A 25,228-nucleotide genomic window follows, 5' to 3' on the forward strand; every position below is an offset into this window, starting at 1 on the left:
TCAGTCTCTCGGTCCCAGCTTTGATGCACCTGTACTGACCTCGCCTTCTGGATGACAGCGGGGTGAACAGGCAGTGGCTCGGGTGGTTGATGTCCTTGATGATCTTTATGGCCTTCCTGTAGCGTCGGGTGGTGTAGGTGTCCTGGAGGGCAGGTAGTTTGCCCCCGGTGATGCGTTGTGCAGACCTCACTACCCCCTGGAGAGCCTTACGGTTGTGGGCGGAGCAGTTGCACTCCGAGGGCCCTCACCTCCTCCCTGTAGGCCGTCTCGTCGTTGTTGGTAATCAAGCCTACCTAAGTCCGCAAACTTGATGATTGAGTTGGAGGCGTGCGTGACCAGGGAGTACAGGAGAGGGCTCAGAACGCACCCTTGTGGGGCCCCAGTGTTGAGGATCAGCGGGGTGGAGATGTTGTTGCCTACCCTCACCACCTGGGGGCGGCCCGTCAGGAAGTCCAGTACCCAGTTGCACAGGGCGGGATCGAGACCCAGGGTCTCGAGCTTGATGACGAGCTTGGAGGGTACTATGGTGTTGAATGCCGAGCTGTAGTCGATGAACAGCATTCTCACATAGGTATTCCTCTTGTCCAGATGGGTTAGGGCAGTGTGCAGTGTGGTTGAGATTGCATCGTCTGTGGACATATTTGGGCGGTAAGCAAATTGGAGTGGGTCTAGGGTGTCAGGTAGGGTGGAGGTGATATGGTCCTTGACTAGTCTCTCAAAGCACTTCATGATGACGGAAGTGAGTGCTACGGGGCAGTAGTCGTTTAGCTCAGTTATCTTAGCTTTCTTGGGAACAGGAACAATGGTGGCCCTCTTGAAGCATGTGGGAACAGCAGACTGGTATAGGGATTGATTGAATATGTCCGTGAACACACCGGCCAGCTGGTCTGCGCATGCTCTGAGGGCGCGGCTGGGGATGCTGTCTGGGCCTGCAGCCTTGCGAGGGTTAACACGTTTAAATGTTTTACTCACCTCGGCTGCAGTGAAGGAGAGTTCGCATGTTTTCGTTGCAGGCCGTGTCAGTGGCACTGTATTGTCCTCAAAGCGGGCAAAAAAGTTATTTAGTCTGCCTGGGAGCAAGACATCCTGGTCTGTGACTGGGCTGGTTTTCTTCTTGTAGTCCGTGATTGACTGTAGACCCTGCCACTGAGCAGTCTGAGCCGTTGAATTGAGATTCTACTTTGTCTCTATACTGACGCTTAGCTTGTTTGATATCCTTGCGGAGGGAATAGTTGCACTGTCTAGGTCATGTTACCAGTCACCTTGCCCTGATTAAAAGCAGTGGTTCGTGCTTTCATTAGAGTTACCAGCCTCAGAAATTGCAGCCCAAATAAATGCTTCACAGAGTTCAAGTAACAGACACATCTCAACAACTGTTCAGATAATGAAATCAGGCCTTCATGGTCGAATTGCTGCAAAGAAACCACTACTAAAGGACACCAATAAGAAGAAGAGACATGCTTGGGCTAAGAAACACGAGCAATGGACATTAGACTGGTGGAAATCTGCCTGATGGTCTGATGAGTCCAAATTTGAGATGTTTGGTTCCAACCGCCATGTCTTTGTGAGAAGCAGAGTAGCTGAATGGATGATCTCCGTATGTGTAGTTCCCACCGTGAAGCATGGAGGGGGTGGCGTGATGGTGCTTTGCTGTGATTTATTTAGAATTCAAGGCGCACTTAACCAGCATTGCTTCCACAGCATTCTACAGCGATACTCTATCCCATCTGGTTTGCGCTTAGAGGAACTTTCTATTTTTTTCAACAGGACAATGACCCCAACACACCTCCAGGCAGTGTAAGGGCTATTTGACCAAGAAGGAGAGTGATGGAGTGCTGCATCTGATGACCTGGTCTCCCCATTCACCTGACCTCAACCCAAATGAGATGGTTTGTATGAGTTGGACCGCAGAGTGAAGGAAAAGCAGCCAACAAGTGCTTAGCATGTGTGGGAACTACTTCAAGATTGTTGGAAAAGCATTCCAGGTGAAGCTGGTTGAGAGAATGCCAAGCCTATGCAAAACTGTCATCAAGGCAAAGGGCAAACTTTGTAGATTCTTCAATCTAAAATATATTTTGATTTGTTTAACCATTTTTTGGTTACTATGTGTTATTTCAGTTTTGTATTCTACAATGTAGAAACAGTAAAAATAAAGAAAAACACTTAAATAAATAGGTGTCCAAACTTTTGATTGGTAGTGTATATACAGTGCACTCGGAAAGTATTCAGACCTAGACTTTTTCCACATTTTGTTACGTTACAGCATTATTCTAAAAAAAAATGTTTTTTAAATTCTCAACAATCCACACACACAATACCCCATAATGAGAAAGAAAAAAAGTTTTAAAATGACTGCACTGTTGGCGCATTTTGCTACACCCGCGATAGCATCTGCTAAATGTGTATGCGACAAATACAATTTTATTTTGATTTGAAGTACAAGTACAGTACCATGGTCGAAGAGCGAGAGGAGACATGAATGAGTAGTGCTGAGGGTAGGTGGGTCACCAGAGGAATCCCAGACATACATGTTTATATGTGATGATGTAATAGTGGAACAGAGTTAAGAACGTGTTGTAAGGTCACGCCACAGCTAGCTTGAAATGTTGCGGATGGAGACATCCAATTGGTACCACTACTCCCTACACCGTCCCGCTCTGCTCTACTCCCCGTAACGTGCCGCGCCACTCCCTACTCCGTCCCGCTCTGCTCCACTCCCCGTAACGTGCCGCACCACTCCCTACTCCGTCCCGCTCCGCTCCCCTCCACTCCACTCCCTACTCCGTCCCGCTCCGCTCCCCTCCACTCCCTACTCCGTCCCGCTCCCCTCCCGTCTCCCTACTCCGTCCCGCTCCCCTCCCTCCCTCCCTGCCGCTCCCCTCCCTACTCCGTCCCGCTCCGCTCCCCTCCCTACTCCGTCCCGCTCCCCTCCCTACTCCGTCCCGCTCCCCACTCCCCTCCCTACTCCGTCCCGCTCCCCACTCCGTCCCGCTCCACTCCCCGTAACGTGCCGCGCCACTCCCTACTCCGTCCCGCTCTGCTCCACTCCCTACACCGTCCCGCTCTGCTCCACTCCCCGTAATGTGCCGCTCTCTACTACTCCGTCCCGCTCTGCTCCACTCCCCGTAATGTGCCGCTCTCTACTCCGTCCCGCTCTGCTCCACTCCCCGTAATGTGCCGCTCTCTACTCCGTCCCGCTCTGCTCCACTCCCCGTAACGTGCCGCTCCCTACTCCGTCCCGCTCTGCGCCACTCCCTACTCCGTCCCGCTCTGCGCCACTCCCCGTAACGTGCCGCACCACTCCCTACTCCTACTCTATACCCCTCTCCTCTCCTCCCCTCTCCATACTATACCCCTCTCCTCCCCTCTCCATACTATACCACTCTCCATACTATACCACTCTCCTCCCCCATACTATACCACTCTCCTCCCCACTCCATACTATACCCCTCTCCATACTATACCCCTCTCCTCCCCTCTCCATACCCCTCTCCATACTATACCCCTCTCCATACTATACCCCTCTCCTCCCCTCTCCATACTATACCCCTCTCCATACTATACCCCTCTCCATACTATACCCCTCTCCTCCCCTCTCCATACTATACCCCTCTCCTCCCCTCTCCATACTATACCCCTCCATACTATACCCCTCTCCATACCCCTATACCCCTATCCCTCTCCTCCCCTCTCCATACTATACCCCTCTCCTCCCCTCTCCATACCCCTCTCCATACTCTCCATACCCCTCTCCATACTATACCCCTCTCCTCCCCCCCTCTCCATACTATACCCCTCTCCTCCCCTCTCCATACTATACCCCTCTCCTCCCCCCTCTCCATACTATACCCCTCTCCATACTATACCCCTCTCCATACCCCCCCTCCATACCCCTCTCCATACTATACTATACCCCTCTCCATACTATACCCCTCTCCATACTATACCCCCCCTCTCCATCCCCTCCCATACTATACCCCTCCCATACTATACCCCTCTCCATCCCCTCCATACTATACCATACTATACCCCTCTCCATACTATACCCCTCCCTCCATACTATACCCCTCTCCATACTATACCCCTCTCCTCCCCTCTCCATACTATACCCCCCCTCTCCCCATACTATACCCCTCTCCTCCCCTCTCCATACTATACCACTCTCCATACTATACCCCTCTCCATACTATACCCCTCTCCATACTATACCCCTCTCCTCCCCTCTCCATACTATACCCCTCTCCTCCCTCCTCCCTCTCCCCCTCCCCTCCATACTATACCCCTCTCCTCCCTATACCCCTCCCCTCCATACTATACCCCTCTCCATACTATACCCCTCTCCATACTATACCCCTCTCCTCCCCTCTCCATACTATACCCCTCTCCTCCCCTCCTCCCCTCCCCCCTCTCCATACTATACCCCTCCCCTCTCCATACTATACCCCTCTCCATACTATACCCCTCTCCTCCCCTCTCCATACTATACCCTCTCCCCTCTCCATACTATACCCCTCTCCATACTATACCCCTCTCCATACCCCCTCCCCTCTCCATACTATACCCCTCTCCTCCCCCCTCCATACTATACCCCTCTCCTCCCCTCTCCATACTATACCCCTCTCCTCCCCTCTCCATACTATACCCCTCTCCTCCCCTCTCCATACTATACCCCTCTCCTCCCCTCTCCATACTATACCCCCTCTCCATACTATACCCCTCTCCTCCCCTCTCCATACTATACCCCTCTCCTCCCCCCATACTCCCTCTCTCCATACTATACCCCTCTCCTCCCCTCCCCTCTCCATACTATACCCCTCTCCTCCCCTCTCCTCTCCATACTATACCCCTCTCCTCCCCTCTCCATACTATACCCCTCCCCTCCATACTATACCCCCTCTCCTCCCCTCTCCATACTATACCCCTCTCCTCCCCTCTCCATACTATACCCCTCTCCTCCCCTCTCCTCCCCTCCCATACTATACCCCTCTCCTCTCCATACTATACCCCTCTCCCCCTCCATACTATACCCCCTCCCTCCATACTATACCCCTCCTCCCCTCTCCATACTATACCCCTCTCCTCCCCTCTCCATACTATACCCCTCTCTCCCCTCTCCATACTATACCCCTCTCCATACTATACCCCTCTCCTCCCCTCTCCATACTATACCCCTCCTCCATACTATACCCCTCCATACCCCCTCCCCTCTCCATACTATACCCCTCTCCTCCCCTCTCCATACTATACCCCTCTCCTCCCCTATACTCCATACTATACCCCTCTCCTCCCCTCTCCATACTATACCCCTCCTCCCCTCTCCCCTCTCCTCCCCTCTCCATACTATACCCCTCTCCTCCCCTCTCCATACTATACCCCTCTCCCTACTATACCCCTCTCCTCCCCTCTCCATACTATACCCCTCTCCTCCCCTCTCCATACTATACCACTCTCCTCCCCTCTCCATACTATACCACTCTCCTCCCCTCTCCATACTATACCCCTCTCCTCCCCTCTCCATACTATACCCCTCTCCTCCCCTCTCCATACTATACCCCTCTCCATACTATACCCCTCTCCTCCCCTCTCCATACTATACCCCTCTCCATACTATACCCCTCTCCCCTCCCCCCTCTCCATACTATACCCCTCTCCTCCCCTCTCCATACTATACCCCTCTCCTCCCCTCTCCATACTATAACCCTCTCCTCCCCTCTCCATACTATACCCCTCTCCTCCCCTCTCCATACTATACCCCTCTCCATACTATACCCCTCTCCATACTATACCCCTCTCCATACTATACCCCTCTCCTCCCCTCTCCATACTATACCCCTCTCCTCCCCTCTCCATACTATACCCCTCTCCATACTATACCCCTCTCCATACTATACCCCTCTCCTCCCCTCTCCATACTATACCCCCTCTCCTCCCCTCTCCATACTATACCCCTCTCCTCACTATACCACTCTCCTCCCCTCTCCATACTATACCACTCTCCTCCCCTCTCCATACTATACCACTCTCCTCCCCTCTCCATACTATACCACTCTCCTCCCCTCCATACTATACCACTCTCCTCCCCTCTCCTCCCTATACTATACCACTCTCCTCCCCTCTCCATACTATACCACTCTCCTCCCCTCTCCATACTATACCACTCTCCTCCCCTCTCCATACTATACCACTCTCCTCCCCTCTCCATACTATACCACTCTCCTCCCCTCTCCATACTATACCACTCTCCTCCCCTCTCCATACTATACCACTCTCCTCCCCTCTCCATACTATACCACTCTCCTCCCCTCTCCATACTATACCACTCTCCTCCCCTCTCCATACTATACCACTATCGTTTCCCCTCTTTCTGGCTGCCCTCACCTTCCCTTCTAAGTTCCAGTTTGTTAATTTGTCATGTACACAGTGCAATGAAATGCTGACTGGCAGATTAATCTCTTGACAATGCAACAACAATAGAACAAATATTTATCTGAGTGAAGAAAAACAGTAATGCAAATAAAAGCTCAATGAATTAATTTCACAGATTTAATAATGGGCAGCTTTTTTAAAATGACAAATAGTTGCATAGCCTATGAAAATAACAGCCAAGCATATTTACCTGTAGAACGGGTTATAAGACCTCTATGAGTCAATTAATTTAGTCAGTTCTACCACCTCAACACTGCCCATTTTAAACGGGTTAAATATCAAGTTGTTGAAAAGTTCAGCTTCCTTCCATAGGAAGCTTTGTAGTTCAGCTTCCTTCCATAGGAAGCTTTGTAGTTCAGCTTCCTTCCATAGGAAGCTTTGTAGTTCAGCTTCCGTCCATAGGAAGCTTTGTAGTTCAGCTTCCTTCCATAGGAAGCTTTGTAGTTCAGCTTCCGTCCATAGGAAGCTTTGTAGTTCAGCTTCCGTCCATAGGAAGCTTTGTAGTTCAGCTTCCGTCCATAGGAAGCTTTGTAGTTCAGCTTCCGTCCATAGGAAAGCTTTGTAGTTCAGCTTCCGTCCATAGGAAAGCTTTGTAGTTCAGCTTCCGTCCATAGGAAAGCTTTGTAGTTCAGCTTCCGTCCATAGGAAAGCTTTGTAGTTCAGCTTCCGTCCATAGGAAAGCTTTGTAGTTCAGCTTCCGTCCATAGGAAAGCTTTGTAGTTCAGCTTCCGTCCATAGGAAAGCTTTGTAGTTCAGCTTCCGTCCATAGGAAAGCTTTGTAGTTCAGCTTCCGTCCATAGGAAAGCCAGCTTCCGTCCAGGAAAGCTTTGTAGTTCAGCTTCCGTCCATAGGAAAGCTTTGTAGTTCAGCTTCCGTCCATAGGAAAGCTTTGTAGTTCAGCTTCCGTCCATAGGAAAGCTTTGTAGTTCAGCTTCCGTCCATAGGAAAGCTTTGTAGTTCAGCTTCCGTCCATAGGAAAGCTTTGTAGTTCAGCTTCCGTCCATAGGAAAGCTTTGTAGTTCAGCTTCCGTCCATAGGAAAGCTTTGTAGTTCAGCTTCCGTCCATAGGAAAGCTTTGTAGTTCAGCTTCCGTCCATAGGGGGCACCGTGCTGACGTCAGAAGAGAGGCGCTTCAGTCAAAAGCTTTCTGGGACGTGAGAGGTCCACGACATCTCCTCCAATCACATCAGGTACCATGTCACTCCAGGGGCATTTTGCAGTGTGCCTGCTACTGCCTAGCACAGTTTATTGGATTGTTTATTTTAGTCATACAAATGTGTCAGTAAAACATTTGTTTTAAATACTGCATAGTGTGGTTATGGAAACTCAAAATAGACTTTACATTTTTGTAAATTAATAAAAAAATGTTTACCATCAAAAGGTTTGGGGCTGGACCAAAAACACTGGGTCAGACTGCTCTCTGGGTCAGACTGCTCTCTGGGTCAGACTGCTCTCTGGGTCAGACTGCTCTCTGGGACTGCTCTCTGGGTCAGACTGCTCTCTGGGTCAGACTGCTCTCTGGGTCAGACTGCTCTCTGGGTCAGACTGCTCTCTGGGTCAGACTGCTCTCTGGGTCAGACTGCTCTCTGGGTCAGACTGCTCTCTGACTTTCTGCTTCCCCAAACTTCAATATGGTCACTAAACTAAACGTCAGAAATGTTTTCTTTGCTTCTCAACCGTGGAGCTTGGCAATGCTGAAAACAAACCCTTTTCTTCTGGCATCCAAGCTGAAAGAAACTATTTCTGAATGAATTAATCTGGTTAAAGAGCTCTTACCTTCAGGTCCTAACAGAGAGGTCCACATGGGTTCAACTGGTTCCCATCCTCCTCTACCCTCCTCTCATTCTTACCCTGCACTACCCCCATGTCCAAGTTAAAGCAGCTCTCTCCTCTGGGTGTCAGTTCCCAGCAGATTTAAGAGGCAACAAAATGCCACAAAAGGAACCGTCTCCTTGGAAACATTCCCCAAATAGGAAAACAAATCAAAGAGAACATTTACAGTGGATTTGTTTTTACAACAATAAGGGCAGAGAGAGAGCGAGTGAGACACAGCGAGACAGAGACAGAAATCAAGAGATAGCGAGTGAGACACAGCTAGACAGAGCTAGAGAGAGAGACACAGCGAGACAGAGCTAGAGAGCCAGAGAGCGGGAGACAGAGAGAGAGAGCTAGAGAGCCAGACAGCGAGAGATAGCGAGAGAGCGGGAGAGAGCAGGAGAGAGACAGAATGCGAGAGAGAGCGGGAGACAGCGAGAGAGAGCGGGAGACAGCGAGAGAGAGCGGGAGACAGCGAGAGAGAGCGAGAGAGAGCGGGAGACAGCGAGAGAGAGCGGGAGACAGCGAGAGAGAGCGGGAGACAGCGAGAGAGAGCGAGAGAGAGCGGGAGACAGCGAGAGAGAGCGGGAGACAGCGAGACAGCGAGAGAGAGCGGGAGACAGCGAGAGAGAGCGGGAGACAGCGAGAGAGAGCGGGAGACAGCGGGAGACAGCGAGAGAGAGCGGGAGACAGCGAGAGAGAGCGGGAGACAGCGAGAGAGAGCGGGAGACAGCGAGAGAGAGCGGGAGACAGCGAGAGAGAGACGGGAGACAGCGGGAGAGAGAGAGAGCGGGAGACAGCGAGAGAGAGCGGGAGACAGCGGGAGACAGCGAGAGACAGCGGGAGACAGCGAGAGAGAGCGGGAGACAGCGAGAGAGAGCGGGAGACAGCGAGAGAGAGCGGGAGACAGCGAGAGACAGCGAGAGAGAGCGGGAGACAGCGAGAGAGAGCGAGAGAGAGCGGGAGACAGCGGGAGACAGCGAGAGAGAGCGAGAGAGAGCGGGAGACAGCGGGAGAGCGGGAGACAGCGAGAGAGAGGGAGACAGCGAGAGAGAGCGGGAGACAGCGAGAGACAGGCAGACAATAAAAAGTTTTGTTTTCTTTGGTACTCTTTGGTGGGGGGGGGGTCTGGGTAACCGCAGTACTGAGGCATGATGGGTAATCACAGAGAGAACGCCGTCATTATGGAACCCAGTCATTATGTAACCCCAGACTGCTGGGACTCTTAACAGGTTGGAACCCTCGTATGCGACACACACATTCCAAACATACTGCAGCTCAGATGTCAAATGAATATTATTCTACAACCTGTATCTGACTCTGCAGGAACTAGGAAAACAATCTGCTCTGTGAACATTTAAATTGGTCCAACTGTGTAAAAGAGAAGGATTTATTCAGCAGAGATTGATTTTTTTTACAGACGGCAGTTTATGATTCTGACCAGGTTAGAGTCGGAGGAAACAAACAGTATAGAAAAGGAATGTTGAAAGAATGTTTGAGAAGCATTCTAGAGTTAGAACATCACAACAGGCACAGAGAAGAGAGGAAGAGACAAGAGAGGAGAGAAGGAGAGATGAGGAGACATGGACCAATACCTTTCTGCCCCAGGGAGAGAAGTGGCAACATTCGGTGAGGGAGGAGGAGCGGGGGGCGGGGCTGTCAAACTACAACATGAGGATGACAAAATGAATGAATGATGAAGAAATATAAATGGATTCAGACTCAGACATTTTAAGGGTTATTGAACCACAATACACTGGGGACAAAGGAAATCTCAGGACGGAGACGAGCGGATATGTAGACAGAGGGTGAGACAGTCACCAGGTGTTTATGTCCTGAAAGAGAGCTAAATAAACCAGTTACATTACAGAACCGTCCAGGTACCCAGAACCTCTGATCAACTGCAGGATGAAGGATTGTGACATTTCCCAGACCCATGAATGACTGAGGAGCAACTGAACAGGATGCAGAGTTCAAACCCATGGAACAAATGAGTAACCCTTCTTTCCTGTTACCTTGGTCTGTTCTAGCTGCTGATCGTCGAATGGTTTCCCCTGCCGCTGGAGAGGAGAAACATGCATGGCACAGACATACATTCATATGTTGTCATTCACATGCATCCACTCAACAGAACTGAACAAAGAAACGCTGCATTTCAGGATGAAATAGTATACATTGTGACTTCACACATGCAGACCACTGCATCTGGAAAGGAAAAATGAAACTGATTCACAACCTTTTTTTGTTAAAAACATATATTTTCTTGATGAAAGTGGAACGCACATGTACAGTGCAGTCGGAAAATTTCTCCACCCTTGACTGTTTTGACGTTTTGTTACAGCCTTATTCTAAAATGGATTAAATCAAACATTTCCCTCAATCTAACTACAACACAGAAACTGGGGAACGTAACACTGGGCCACTCAAGGACATTCAATTACTTGTCCTGAAGCCACTCCTCCATTATGACAATGCAAAAATACATTTTTTAGAAATGTTGGCAAATTGATTTAAAATAAAAAACAGATACCTTATTTACGCAAGTATTCAGACCCTTTGCTATGAGACTCGAAATGGAGCTCAGGTGCATCATGTCTCCATTGATCATCCTTGAGATGTTTCTACAACTTGATTCGAGTCCACCTGTGGTAAATTCAATTGATTGGACATTATTTGGAAAGGCTCACACACGTCTATATAAAAGGTCCTACAGTTGACAATGCATGTCAGAACAAAATCCAAGCCATGAGGTCCAAAGAATTGTCCGTAGAGCTCCGAGACAGGATTGTGTCGAAGCACAGATCTAGGGAAGGGTACCAAAACATTTCTGCAGCGTTAAAGGTCCCCAAGAGCACAGTAGCCTCCACCACCGAGACTCTTCCTAGAGCTGGCCGCCCGGCCAAATTGAGCAATCCGGGGAGAAGGGCCTTGGTCAAGGAGGTGACCAAGAACTTGATGGTAACTCTTGACTGAGCTCCAGAGTTCTTCTGTGGACATGGGAGAACCTTCCCGAAGAAAAAAACATCTCTGCAGCACTCCACCAATCAGGCATTTATGGTAGAGCGGTCAGACGGAAGCAACTCCTCAGTAAAAGGCACATGACAGTCCGCTTGGAGTTTGCCAAAAGGCACCTAAAGGACTCTCAGACCATGACAAACAAGATTCTCTGGTCTGATGAAACCAAGATTGAACTCTTTGGCCTGAAAGCCAAGCGTCACGTCTGGAGGAAAGCTAGCACCATCCCTACAGTGAAGCGTGGTGGCAGCATCATGCTGTTTTTCAGCGGCAGGGACTGGGAGACTAGTCAGGATCGAGGCAAAGACGAATGGAGAAAAGTACAGAGATCCTTGATTTTTTTTTTTTTTAAATAACTTGTCCAGAGCACTCAGCACCTCAGACTGGGGTGAAGGTAGACCTTCCAACAGGATAACAATCCTAAGTACACAGCCAAGACAACACAGGAGTGGCTTCGGGACAAGTAATTGAATGTCCTTGAGTGGCCCAGTGTTACTTTCCCCAGTTTGTGTTGTAGTTTGTGTATTTGAGTGTGTGTCCCCCAAGCAGCTGATTGGTCGACTCCACAGCTAATTGGAGCCCACTCGTCAAGTTACAGCTGTATCCCATTAGACTCCTTCTCCAGTTATAAAAGCCAGTGTTCTGTTGTTCAGGAGAGGGATCACTGCTTGGAGGTCATTGCAGAAAGATGATTGCTGAGAGAGGAGGATGGTTATAGCATATGTTGGTTGTTTCTCAGGCAGTTGGTATGTACTATGTTAGTTGTTGATGGGAGCAGCTAGGTTCTGTGTGAGTTTGTTGCTCAGTCAGAGCCTATTTGATGTCCTGTGTTTCTCTGGGTTTGTGAAATTGTTAATAATATTGTTTCATTTGTTCCCAGGGGGTAAGGGGAAGGCACCTAGGGAGTGCTTAGGCAAGGGGCCCGCGGGCATACATATACCCGTAGTATATTCACTGTCTAGGCACACTAGGTAAGACCTGGGTGGACCACCCCCTGTATTTTGGTTAGGGCACCAGGTGGTGCTAAATTAGGTAAGTAGTGGGTAGGCAGGTAAGGTAGGAGAGGGGGGCTTTGAGATTTACTTTCTTTGCTTTTGTTCCGTCCAGCCCCTTTTCCCCATATTACCGTGTGACGGAATAAATTCCTAGTAAATGGTAAATTCTCTGCCTTTTGTCATCCTTACTCGCACCTACAGTCCCATACTGCTTTCACTCCACGGGGAGTTGAGTTGTAGCAGGGTGTTGCGTTCCCTCTTCCTAGAGGCATGCGTAACACCCAGCCAAAGCCTGACTTGAACCTGATCGAACATCTCTGGAGAGACCTGAAAATAGCTGTGCAACGATTCTCTCCATCCAACCTGACAGTTTGAGAGGATCTACAGGTGTGCCAAGCCTGTAGAGTCATACCCAAAAAGACTTGAGGCTGTAATCGCTGCCAAAGGTGCTTCAACATAGTACTGAGTAAAGGGTCTGTAAACGCGATATAAAAATATATATAATTTAAAGCGACAAAAAATATAAAACTGGAAAGTCGACCTCAGGATTGACAGGTTCTTACCACAGACACGTCGATGGAGAACTAAAGAAAGGAGAGAACTTCAAGTGACGTATGTACATATTACATTGACTGACCTGTACCTTGACTGACCTGTACATTGACTGACCTGTACATTGACTGACCTGTACATTGACTGACCTGTACATTGACTGACCTGTACATTGACTGACCTGTACATTGACTGACCTGTACATTGACTGACCTGTACATTGACTGACCTGTACATTGACTGACCTGTACATTGACTCGGTACCGCCACCCCCTGTATATAGCGTCGTTATTACATAAAACGTGTATATATTTTTTTTAAAGTACCTATTTTCTTAACTCTTATTTTTCCTAGAACTGCATCTCAGCGGCCTCCCAAGTGGCTCAGAGGTCTAAGGCACTGCATCTCAGCGGCCTCCCAAGTGGCTCAGAGGTCTAAGGCACTGCATCTCAGCACAATAGAATGTTACTACAGACCCGGGTTCATTCCCAGGCTGTTCCCAGGGAGTCCCATAATTGGCCCAGGAGGAAGGAATGACTCCACCTTTGCCTCTCCTGAGCCTGTTGGGGAGTTGCAGCAATGAAACGTGATCAAATATTTTGGGAGAAAAAGGGGGTACAATGCGCACACAAACACCTTATAAGTAACTATTTCACTGTATGGTGAAATTTTGCATTTGGCACATTATGACAAATACAATTTGATTTGACAGCAGTCCCTGTGAGGATGGAACCTGGTCATCAGAATAGGAAACAGATGACTCAAAATGGTGTGGCACCTAGAGGCTTTATCATAGATATTGTCTGTAAGTATATGTCTGTTATCCATAAGTTGGTAGTTGATATGAGTGGAAGTTGTGTTACCGCAGTCAGGCTCCAGCCCCTCTGCGGTCTCCTCCTGGCAGAGTGTGGTGAGGGGTACGTGGGCATAGGGGGTGCCACAGAGACAGCGATGGTCACTTTGCGTCTTCTGCTGCTCGCTTGCTGTCTCAGCTGGTAATCTGAGACACACACACACACACACACACACAAGCAATGAAAACAGCAAAACATGTGGAGAGAATTTCCAAAATGCTATATCCACCAATTATTTTCCCCATTTGTTTTTTTTCCCATCAGAAATTATAGGTACCTTCATGTGTAAGTAAAATAGCACTATATCAACTCTACTATATCAACTGTACTCTACTATATCAACTCTACTATATCAACTCTACTCTACTATATCTACTCTACTATATCAACTGTACTCTACTATAACTCCTGTCGCCATACTCCTGTCGCCATACTCCTGTACTATATATACTGTCGCCATACTCCTGTACTATATATACTGTCGCCATACTACTGTACTATATCTGTCGCCATTCTACTGTACTATATCTGTCGCCATTCTACTGTACTATATCTGTCGCCATACTACTGTACTATATATACTGTCGCCATACTACTGTACTATATCTGTCGCCATTCTACTGTACTATATCTGTCGCCATACTACTGTACTATATATACTGTCGCCATACTACTGTACTATATCTGTCGCCATTCTACTGTACTATATCTGTCGCCATACTACTGTACTATATCTGTCGCCATTCTACTGTACTATATCTGTCGCCATACTACTGTACTATATCTGTCGCCATTCTACTGTACTATATCTGTCGCCATACTACTGTACTATATCTGTCGCCATACTACTGTACTATATGTCGCCATACTACTGTACTATGTCACCATACTACTGTACTATGTCACCACACTACTGTACTATGTCACCACACTACTGTACCTGTCACCACACTACTGTACTATGTCACACTACTATACCTGTCACCACACTACTATACCTGTCACCACACTACTATACCTGTCACCACACTACTATACCTGTCACCACACTACTATACCTGTCACCACACTCCTGTCACCATACTCCTGTCACCACACTCCTGTCACCACACTCCTGTCACCACACTCCTGTCACCACACTCCTGTCACCACACTCCTGTCACCACACTCCTGTCACCACACTCCTGTCACCACACTCCTGTCACCACACTCCTGTCACCACACTCCTGTCACCACACTCCTGTCACCACACTCCTGTCACCACACTCCTGTCACCACACTCCTGTCACCACACTCCTGTCACCACACTCCTGTCACCATACTCCTGTCACCATACTCCTGTCACCATACTATATATACTGTCACCATACTACTATACTATATATACTGTCACCATACTACATATACTGTCACCATACTACTATACTATATATACTGTCAACATACTACTGTTCTATATCTGTCACCACACTACTATACCTGTCACCATAACTGTCACCATATTACTATACTATCTGTCACCATACTACTGTACTATATATACTGTCACCATACTACTGTACTATATATACTGTCACCATACTACTATACTATCTGTCACCATAATGCTGTCACCATATTACTGCACTATATCTACTGTACTGTCACACTGTCACCATACTATATCTACTGTCACCATACTATATCTACTGTCACCATATATACTGCACCATAACTACTGTCACCATATCTGTCACCATAACACCATAACCATAACTACTGTCACCATATCTACTGCCACTATATCTACTGTCACCATACTACTGTACTATATCTGTCACCATACTACTGTACTATATCTACTGTCACTGTATCTACATCTACTGTCACTGTATCTACTGTATCTACTGTATCTACTGTCACCATACTACTGTACTATATCTACTGGCACCATACCTACTGTCACCATATCTACTGTCACCATACTACTGTCCTATATCCACTGTCACCATATCTACTGTCACCATACCTACTGCACTATATCTACTGAGTGGCTACTGCCAACACACTGTCAATGACACTGACTCTACTCCAGCCACTTTAATAATGGGAATTGATGGGAAATTATGTAAAATATATCACTAGCCACTTTAAACAATGCTACCTTATATAATGTTACTTACCCTACATTATTCATCTCATATGCATACGTATATACTGTACTCTATATCATCGACTGCATCCTTATGTAATACATGTATCACTAGCCACTTTAACTACGCCACTTTGTTTACATACTTATCTCATATGTATATACTGTACTCGATATCATCTACTGTATCTTGCCTATGCTGCTCTGTACCATCACTCATTCATATATCCTTATGTACATATTCTTTATCCCCTTACACTGTGTATAAGACCGTAGTTTTTTTTTTTTTGGAATTGTTAGTTAGATTACTTGTTCGTTATTACTGCATTGTCGGAACTAGAAGCACAAGCATTTCGCTACACTCGCATTAACATCTGCTAACCATGTGTATGCGACAAATACAATTTGATTTGTCACCATACCACTGTACTATATCTACTGTCACCATATCTACTGTCACCATACCACTGTCACCATACTACTGTCACCATATCTACTGTCACCATATCTACTGCACTATATCTACTGTCACCATACTACTGCACTATATCTACTGTCACTATATCTACTGTCACCATACTACTGCACTATATCTACTGTCAAAATACTACTGCACTATATCTACTGTCAAAATACTACTGCACTATATCTACTGTCACCATACTACTGCACTATATCTACTGTCACCATACTACTGCACTATATCTACTGTCACCATACTACTTTCACTATATCTACTGTCACCATACTACTTTCACTATATCTACTGTCACCATACTACTTTCACTATATCTACTGTCACCATATCTACTGTCACCATACTACTGCACTCTATCTACTGTCACCATACTACTGCACTCTATCTACTGTCACCATACTACTGCACTCTATATATATATATACTGTCACCATACTACTGTACTACATCTACTGTCACCATACTGCTGTACTATATCTGAGTGAGGTGTTTCTATTGATCCACTAGATGGCACTTGTATGTTACTTCCTACAAACAGGAGATTCAGACCTTTACTGCCTGACGCAAAACGACACGCACGAAAACACTGAAAATAAAATACATTTCACAGACAAGCAAAGACAAAAGTAGAGTGGAGGAGCGTAGAGAGATGTCATGTAATATTACATGATTGGTTAATTGCTACTGACTGAACGATGTTTGCTGCTTAAGACCTAACTTCTGTGCAATGTGTGCGCGTGTCCGGGTGCGTGCTAGTGCTGTTAGTGTGTGCGTGCGTGTACCTCTGTGGCTGGCCCCGAGGCCCTGCTGTGCGGTGCGGTGCAGCTCCTGGAGACATGGTGGTCTGGTGGAGGGCAGGAACACATTCCTCTGGAGGAGCCATGGAGACACGTAGTAGTCTGATAACTTACACTCTACATCCAGGTCTGATACCGCTGTGGAGTGGAGGGAGGGGGGTGAGATGCATGAGAACAGGAGAATGGGTGGTGTTTAGGCAGAGCAGGGTTCCGAATGATCTGTGTGAAACCAATGAGGTGAAACGCTCCATGAGTTCTGTGAACATAAGGACTACCAGAGAAAAAAAAATAACTCGGCATGACACGACCTGGTCTACCAGCTAACCCACACCCGCACGACCAGCTAACCCACACCCGCACGACCTAGTCTACCAGCTAACCCACACGACCTGGTCTACCACTGGTTTCCAACAGTAACTCAAATCAATCTCAACCTACATACAATAGTGGAGTTATTAGGCTTTAGAACCATGCTACTGCTACAGAGCAGTACATAACCAGGCTAGCCTGACGCTACTGCTACAGAGCAGTACATAACCAGGCTAGCCTGACGCTACTGCTACAGAGCAGTACATAACCAGGCTAGCCTGACGCTACTGCTACAGAGCAGTACATAACCAGGCTAGCCTGACGCTACTGCTACAGAGCTGTATATAACCAGGCTAGCCTGACGCTACAGCTACAGAGCGGTATATAACCAGGCTAGCCTGACGCTACAGCTACAGAGCGGTATATAACCAGGCTAGCCTGACGCTACTGCTACAGAGCTGTATATAACCAGGCTAGCCTGACGCTACTGCTACAGCTACAGAGCAGTATATAACCAGGCTAGCCTGACGCTACTGCTACAGAGATTTGGAAGTACAGCAATATAAAATGAAAAGTGTGTCATGCACGCACTTAAGCAAGCAAGAAAAGCCCAGAAGAATAATGTATGCTTATTCAGTGCTGTTACTGAGCTTCCTGTAATAATTCTGGTCATGCTATGGTATTGATGATACAGTAGGTTACATTATACACCTACAGGAGTATGAAGTTCAGTTACAAGACTTTCAAAACATAGGATATGTAGTCATGGTATTAAGATGCCATGAAATCAACCACATATTGTAACTGGTCCAAGGTATTGTCTATTGTGTTATTGTTTTATTGTATACACAGCCAGATTAAAGCCAGGCAGGGATTTCAGTTTGAATTCAATCCCCTCTGATTCTAGGGATTTGACCCAGAATGGGACCATGTAGATTATGACTGGCCCTTATGTCTAGAACATGCTGTTTGCTTTGTTTCTCTGAATCATTGACGTTTCTCCAGTGTCTGCATTTCACAGAATTAGAAAGAGGTTCTACTTCAATTTAGATGACCTATATTTCTTATTAAGTGTAGCCGGGCATGACGAGGCAGATATTTGAATAACAACAAATATGACAGGTGGCCAGGGTCAGTTACTGTCCTAGAATACAAGAGATGTAGAAGCACTGGGGGTGGTGCTAACACTGAATAATACCATATACATACACCCCCCCACCCCGGTGGGAAGAGCCAAGGGGCACCATAGACAGAAGTATGTCACCAGCAGCAGATCCCCTAAAGCAGCAGATTAGTTGTAGAGGGAACAGGGTGGGCTACGGGACAAATAGGGTGGGCTACGGGACAAACAGGGTGGGCAGTGGAGCGGGCAGGTTGGGCTACGGGACAAACAGGTTGGGCTACGGGACAAACAGGGTGGGCAGGGTTAGCGGTGGAGCGGGCAGGTTGGGCTTTTAGCAGAGAAGCATATTTATTTTATTTAAAAAAAATAACCAACCAGTCACAATGATACAGACAAGAGTCCTGCTTAGATATGCAGAAAAATATTACAATGTAACCCTAACCATTGGTTTAAATGTAATCTGGCACCTTATGATAATATCAGGATATTTGTGATGACGCTATTATTTAGGTAACTGCCAAAATAAAGGAAACACTTGAGTAAATGAGGGATACAAATCATATTGAAAGCCGGTGATTCCACACAGGTTTGGTTCCTAAGTTAATTTAGCAATTAACATCCCATCATGCTCAGGGTCATGTACAGTATAAAAATGCCCAGTTGCCTATTATTTAGGCTTTGAAAGAGGAGTCTCAAAAGGAGCATAGGGAGTTTAAAGGGTGTCAATCACCATCTCAACCCAATTGAATAACTTATGAGAGATTCTGGACTGGTGCCTGAGACAGCGTTTTCCACCACCTTCATCAAAACACCAAATGATGGAATTCCGTGTTGAAGAATCGTGTCGCATCCCTCCAATAGAGTTCCAGACCCTTGTAGAATTTATGCCAAGGCGCATTGAAGCGGTTCTGGCTCGTGGTGGTCCAACACTTTATTAAAGACACTTTATATTGGAATGTCCTTTATTTTGTCAGTTACCTGCAATGACGTGCGTTATGATCCAAGGATGTACGACTAGAAACCCAGGATTGCCGATACCATATTCTACCCATGGAGGCCACCGGTCAGCCATAATGGCACTCCTCAGAAAAGCAGTCCTACATTTCATTTAATCTAGTGTGTATAAAAAAACATTGGTTATGAGCCCATGTGCTGTGTTGTAATTTGGATGTATTGTCCTAAGCATGTTAGTGCAGTATATTGAGAAGTGTGATTTACAAGTCAGAATGACACCCTCATTAAAATGACAATAGAACAGGAAAGGTACAGTGTGCTTGGATAACCAATGTAGAATATTTTTTTTTAAATGTACATCTGCATAATGATTATGGCTCTACATTGCAGGAAAAGCAGTTTGTTTTTCTGTACACTGAATTTGCCATCCACCCTCACATATTTTGTTCCACTAAAATAAATGGGTGCATGACTCCCCTGGTTGAGAGGACAGAGTGGGCTACAGGGTGAGCTGGCCCAGCTGGAGAGAGATCCATCTGAGCTAGACTCCATTCAGGTGTTGTAGTACTCGAGTCCGGTCTCGAGCCTACAAATTGAGCATCTTGGACTTGACTCGGTGTCGGACAGTGAGGACTTGGTCTTGCCTAGGTGTAATTTCATCCCTAGACCAGCGGAGTAAAAAAATAAAAAATGATCAGCATTCAGTCAGTGCATTAAACCCTAACATATATACACTCCTTTCATGAAACATGAACACAGTATCTTAACAGCTTTTAGATCTATTACAGACATGTTAGTACAGGGGTGAACCTACAGGCCTTCAGGGGTGAACCTACAGGCCTTCAGTGGGAGGCAAGTGGAAGGGGAAGAAAGTAAGGAACTTGTCTGTCGGCCATGCATTAAAGACAGATTGGTTAAAGAAAATTGTGATCGGTTAAATATATATATTTTTTTTTAGCCAACTCTGCAAATAGCAATACTGTGTGATTTGAAGTCAAATTGATCAATAATAAAATGAACTTTTTGGCTAAAAGAATTACATTTACAAAACTGTAGAAACAAATGAGAATATTAAAAGTTCATAACTTCTGTGAAACATCACAGCACAGTTGAAAAATAGAAATCCAATATGGATGGTGTTATGCCCTCAGACGAACCATCAAACAAGCAAAGCGTCAATACAGGATTAAGATTTAATCCTACTACACCGGCTCTGACGCTCCTCGGATGTGGCAGGGCTTAAAAACAATCATGGACTAGAAAGGGAAACCCAGACTCTAGACACGAGCCTACAGTGGTCCCTCAAGTTGTGTCACACCTTGCGTGCTGCCTCGGCATTCTGTGGCACGTTGTTTAATTCTCAGCCATTCTTTCTGTTACTGCACATTATTACTAGTTTGACCGCCAGAGGGCATCTTTGAGAAGCATTTGATAGTATTCTGTACTGGCATTACCAGAGAATTGAAAACCTTTTTGTAATAAGTGATTGGGATTGATTTCAATAAATTCGGCTTAATTAAATTTGATTAATATTATGGTGTTTCTATTCAGAGAAAAACGAAACCCTCACGCTGTACAATGTGACGTCAGGAGTAGGCTACAGGATCGGAGGATTCTGAATCGTTTGCCTTAAGACAACTTTGTTCCAATATTTCTGTAAATCAGTGATATTTATTCCCATAGTAATTCGTTATGGATGCATAACTAAATCAACATCTATTTTGAAAGCATATTTTTTGATCATTATTTTATTAACGAAATGTGTTTGTTTATTAGGCTACTGTGTAGTCTACAATAAATACTATAGTAAAACATAGGAAAGTGACCAATTCCTTACATTTTTTTTTAAAACCTTTATTTCACTAGGTAAATCAGTTAAGAACAAATTCTTATTTCCAATGACAGCCTAGGAACAACTGCCTTGTTCAGGGGTAGAACGACAATTTGTACCTTGTCACTACAGAATGCGGAGCAAGTGGGAGACCAAGGTTCAGATCCCCGTTGGGGAGGAAGGAGTAGGCTGCCCTTGTAAATAAGAATTTGTTCTTAACCTCGAAGCTAGGGGGCAGAATTTTCACTTTTGGATAAATAGCGTGCCCAATTTCAACTTCCTGCTACTCATGCCAAGAATATAAGATATGCATATTATTCATAGATTTGGATAGAAAACGCTGAAGTTTCTCAAACTGTTTGAATCACATCTGAGTATAACAGAACTTATGTAGCAGGCAAAACCCCGAGGACTAACTGTTCAGGGAACAGAGAGTGGAGAAAAAAAAGATTCTATACAGTTAGTCCTCGGGGTTTTGCCTGCTACATAAGTTCTGTTTAGAGTCAATTGGAGGTGTACCTGTGGATGTATTTCAAGGCCTACCTTCAAACACCATGCTTCTTTGCTTGGCATCATGGGAAAATCAAAAGAAAATCAGCAAAGACCTCAGGAAAAAAAATTGTTGACCTCCACAAGTCTGGTTCATCCTTGGAAGCAATTTCCAAATGCCTGAAGGTACCACGCAGCCATGATACCGCTCAGGAAGGAGACACATTGTCTCCTAGAGATGAACGTATTTGTGCGAAAAGTGCAAATCAATCCCAGAACAGCAAAGGACCTTGTGAAGATGCTGGAGGAAACAGGTACAAAAGTATCTATATCCACAGTAAAACAAGTCCTATAGCGACAGAACCTGAAAAGGCCACTCAGCAAAGAAGAAGCCACTGCTCCAAAACCGCCATTAAAAAAAAGTCAGATTACAGTTTGGAACTGCATATGGGGACAAAGATCATACTTTTGTGGAGAAATGTCCTCTGGTCTGATGAAACAAAAATTGAACCTTTTGGCCATCGTTATGTTTGGAGGACAAAGGGGAGGCTTGCAAGCCGAAGAACACCATCCCAACCGTGAAGCACGGGGGTGGCAGCATCATGTTGTGGGGTGCTTTGCTGCAGGAGGGACTGGTGCAAGTCAGAAAATAGATGGCATCATGAGGGAGGAAAATTGTGTCTCTTCCAAATGGACAATGAGCCCAAGCATACTTCCAAAGCTGTGGCAAAATGGCTAAACCTCTGGGATATGTGGGACGGTAGCATCCCACCTGGCCAAAAGCCAGAGAAAATGAAAATAAATTCCTATAAAAATCAAACTTTCATTAAATCACACATGCAAATTAAAGCTACACTTGTTGTGAATCCAGTCAACATGTCAGATTCCAAAAAGGCTTTTTGACAAAACAAACAATGCTATTATCTGAGGATAGCACCATAGTAAATCAAGAGAGAGAAGCATAGTTCAACCCTGCAGGAGCGACACAAAACACAGAAATAAAAATACAATTCATGCCTTACCTTTGACGAGCTTCTTTTGTTGGCACTCCGATATGTCCCATAAATGTCACAAATGGTCCTTTTGTTTGATTAATTCCGTCGATATATAAATCTCCATTTATTTGGCGCGTTTGATCCAGAAAAACACTGGTTCCAACTTGCACGACAAAATATCGCAAAAGTTACCTGTAAACTTTGCCAAAACATTTCAAACTACTTTTGTAATACAACTGTAGGTATTTCTTTATGTAAATAATCAATAAATTGAAGACGGGATGATCTGTGTTCAATACAGGCGGAAAACAAAACTGTAGCTAGCTTTCTGGTCACGCGCCGCTATCTAACAGTACACTTCAAGTGACCCTCGTTCAAGATGGCCATACACACAAAGGAAAAAACAACCAATTTCTAAAGACTGTTGACATCCAGTGGAAGCGATAGGAACTGCAAGAAGGTCCCTTAGAAATCTGGATTCCCACTGAAAACACATTGAAGAGTGTTTTTGTTGTTGAGGTCAATCTCAATGGTTTGTCCTTGGGGTTTCGCCTGCTAAATAAGTTCTGTTATACTCACAGGCATAATTCAAACAGTTTTAGAAACTGCAGAGTGTTTTCTATACAAATATACTAATAATATGCATATCTTATCTTCTGGGGATGAGTAGCAGGCAGTTGAATTTGGGCATGCATTTCATCCGGACGTGAAAATACTGCCCCGTCACTAAGACGTTAAGGACAACAAAGTCAAGATATTGGAGTGGCCATCACAAAGCTCTGACCTCAGTCCTATAGAATATTTGTGGGCAGAACTGTAAAAGCATGTGCGAGCAAAGAGGCCTATAAACCTGTCTCAGTTACACCAGTTTAGTCAGGAGGAATGGGCCAAAATTCACCCAATTTATGGTGGGAAGCTTGTGGAAGGCTACCTGAAATGTTTGACCCAAGTTAAACAATTTAAAGGCAATGCAACCAAATACTAATTAAGTGTATGTAAACTTTTGACCCACTGGGAATGTGATGAAAGAAATGAAAGAAATAATTCTCTAATATTATTCTGACATTTCACATCCTTAAAATAAAGTGTTGATCCTAACTAACCTAAAACAGGGAATTCTTACTAGGATTAAAATGTCAGGAATTGTGAAAAACTGAGTTTAAAAGTATTTGGCTAAGGTGTATGTAAAACTTCCGACCTCAACTAAACATGCTAAATGGGTTGAGGAGGTTGAGGCTGCTGACTAAATGAGTCTGTAACTAAAGGGCTTGAGATTGAGATTAGTCAAATCAAATTGTTATTGTTCACGTGTTAAGCAGACGTTGTTGCGGGTGGTGTAGCGAAATGCTTGTTTCTGGCTCCAACAGTGTAGTAATATCTAACAATACACACAAATACAAAGTAAGGGAATACATGTTACATTTAACTAGACAAGACAGTTAAGAACCAATTCTTAATTAATTAAGAACAAATATTTGGACGAGAAATGTTGGAGCGGCATAGATTAAAATACAGTAGAACAGAATACAAAATACAGTTGAGAGTTGAGTAATGCAACATATGTAAATATTATTAAAGTGGCCAGTGATTTCAAGTCTAAGTATATAGGGCAGAAGCCTCTAAGGTGCTAGCGACGGCTATTTAACAGTCTGATGGCCTTGAGATAGAAGCTGTTTTTCGGTCTCTCGGTCCCAGCTTTGATTCACCTGTACTGACCTCACCTAATGGATGATAGCGGGGTTAACAGGCAATGATTCGGGTGGTTGTTGTCCTTGATCTTTTTGGCCTTCCTGTGACATCGGGTGCTGTAGGTGTCCTCGAGGGCAGGTAGTTGAAGCGTTTAGCAGACCCCACCACCCTCTGGAGAGCCCCGCATTTGCGGACGGTGCAGTACCAGGCGGTGATACAGCCCGACAGGATGCTCACCATTGTGCAGCTGTAAAAGTTTTAGGTGCCAAGCCAAATTTCTTCAGCCTCCTGAGGTTGAAGAGGGGCTGTTGCGCCTTCTTCACCAAACCGTCTGTGTGGGTGGACTATTTGTGTTCGTCAGTGATGTGTACGCTGAGGAACTTCAACTTTCAACCTTCTCCACTGGGGTCCCGTCTGTGGATAGGGGGGGTGCTCCCTCTGCTGTTTCCTGAAGTCCATGATCAGCTCCTTTGTTTTGTTGACATTGATTGAGAGATTATTTTCCTGGCACCACACTCCGAGGCCTCACCTCCTCCCTGTAGGCTGTCTCATCATTGTTGGTAATTAGGCCTACTACTATTGTGTAGTCAGCAAACTTGGTGATTGAGTTGGAGGCGTGCATGGCCACTCAGTAATTGGTTAACAGGGAGGACAGGAGAGGGCTCAGAACACACCCTTGTGGGGCCCTTGTGTTGAGGATCACTAAAAGGTGTTGTTTCCTACCTTCACCACCGGGGGCGGCCCGTCAAGAAGTCCAGGACCCAGTTGCACAGAG

General features: G+C 45.8%; 1 protein-coding gene across 7 annotated transcripts in view; it reads right to left on the reverse strand.

Moving 5' to 3' along the window:
• The window catches only part of LOC112251945 (Nance-Horan syndrome protein-like), a 64,127-nt gene that overhangs the window by 20,587 nt on the left and 18,312 nt on the right, over positions 1–25,228 (reverse strand). For 2 of the 7 annotated variants that reach the window (XM_042322785.1, XM_042322786.1), the window contains 4 exons: positions 17,049–20,111; positions 13,667–13,803; positions 10,257–10,301; positions 9,837–9,905 (listed from right to left, as the gene is read on the reverse strand). In XM_042322785.1, the coding sequence (XP_042178719.1) occupies positions 9,837–9,905; positions 10,257–10,301; positions 13,667–13,732 (180 nt within the window). In that variant the 5' untranslated portion in view covers positions 13,733–13,803; positions 17,049–20,111. Of the gene's footprint in view, positions 1–9,836; positions 9,906–10,256; positions 10,302–13,666; positions 13,804–17,048; positions 20,112–25,228 lie in introns of those variants that run through there. The other 5 variants (XM_024422807.2, XM_042322783.1, XM_042322787.1 and 2 more) reach the window with 5 other exon arrangements.

Source organism: Oncorhynchus tshawytscha, linkage group LG06 (genome assembly GCF_018296145.1).
Source record: "Oncorhynchus tshawytscha isolate Ot180627B linkage group LG06, Otsh_v2.0, whole genome shotgun sequence".
NCBI classification, from domain to species: Eukaryota; Metazoa; Chordata; class Actinopteri; order Salmoniformes; family Salmonidae; genus Oncorhynchus; species Oncorhynchus tshawytscha.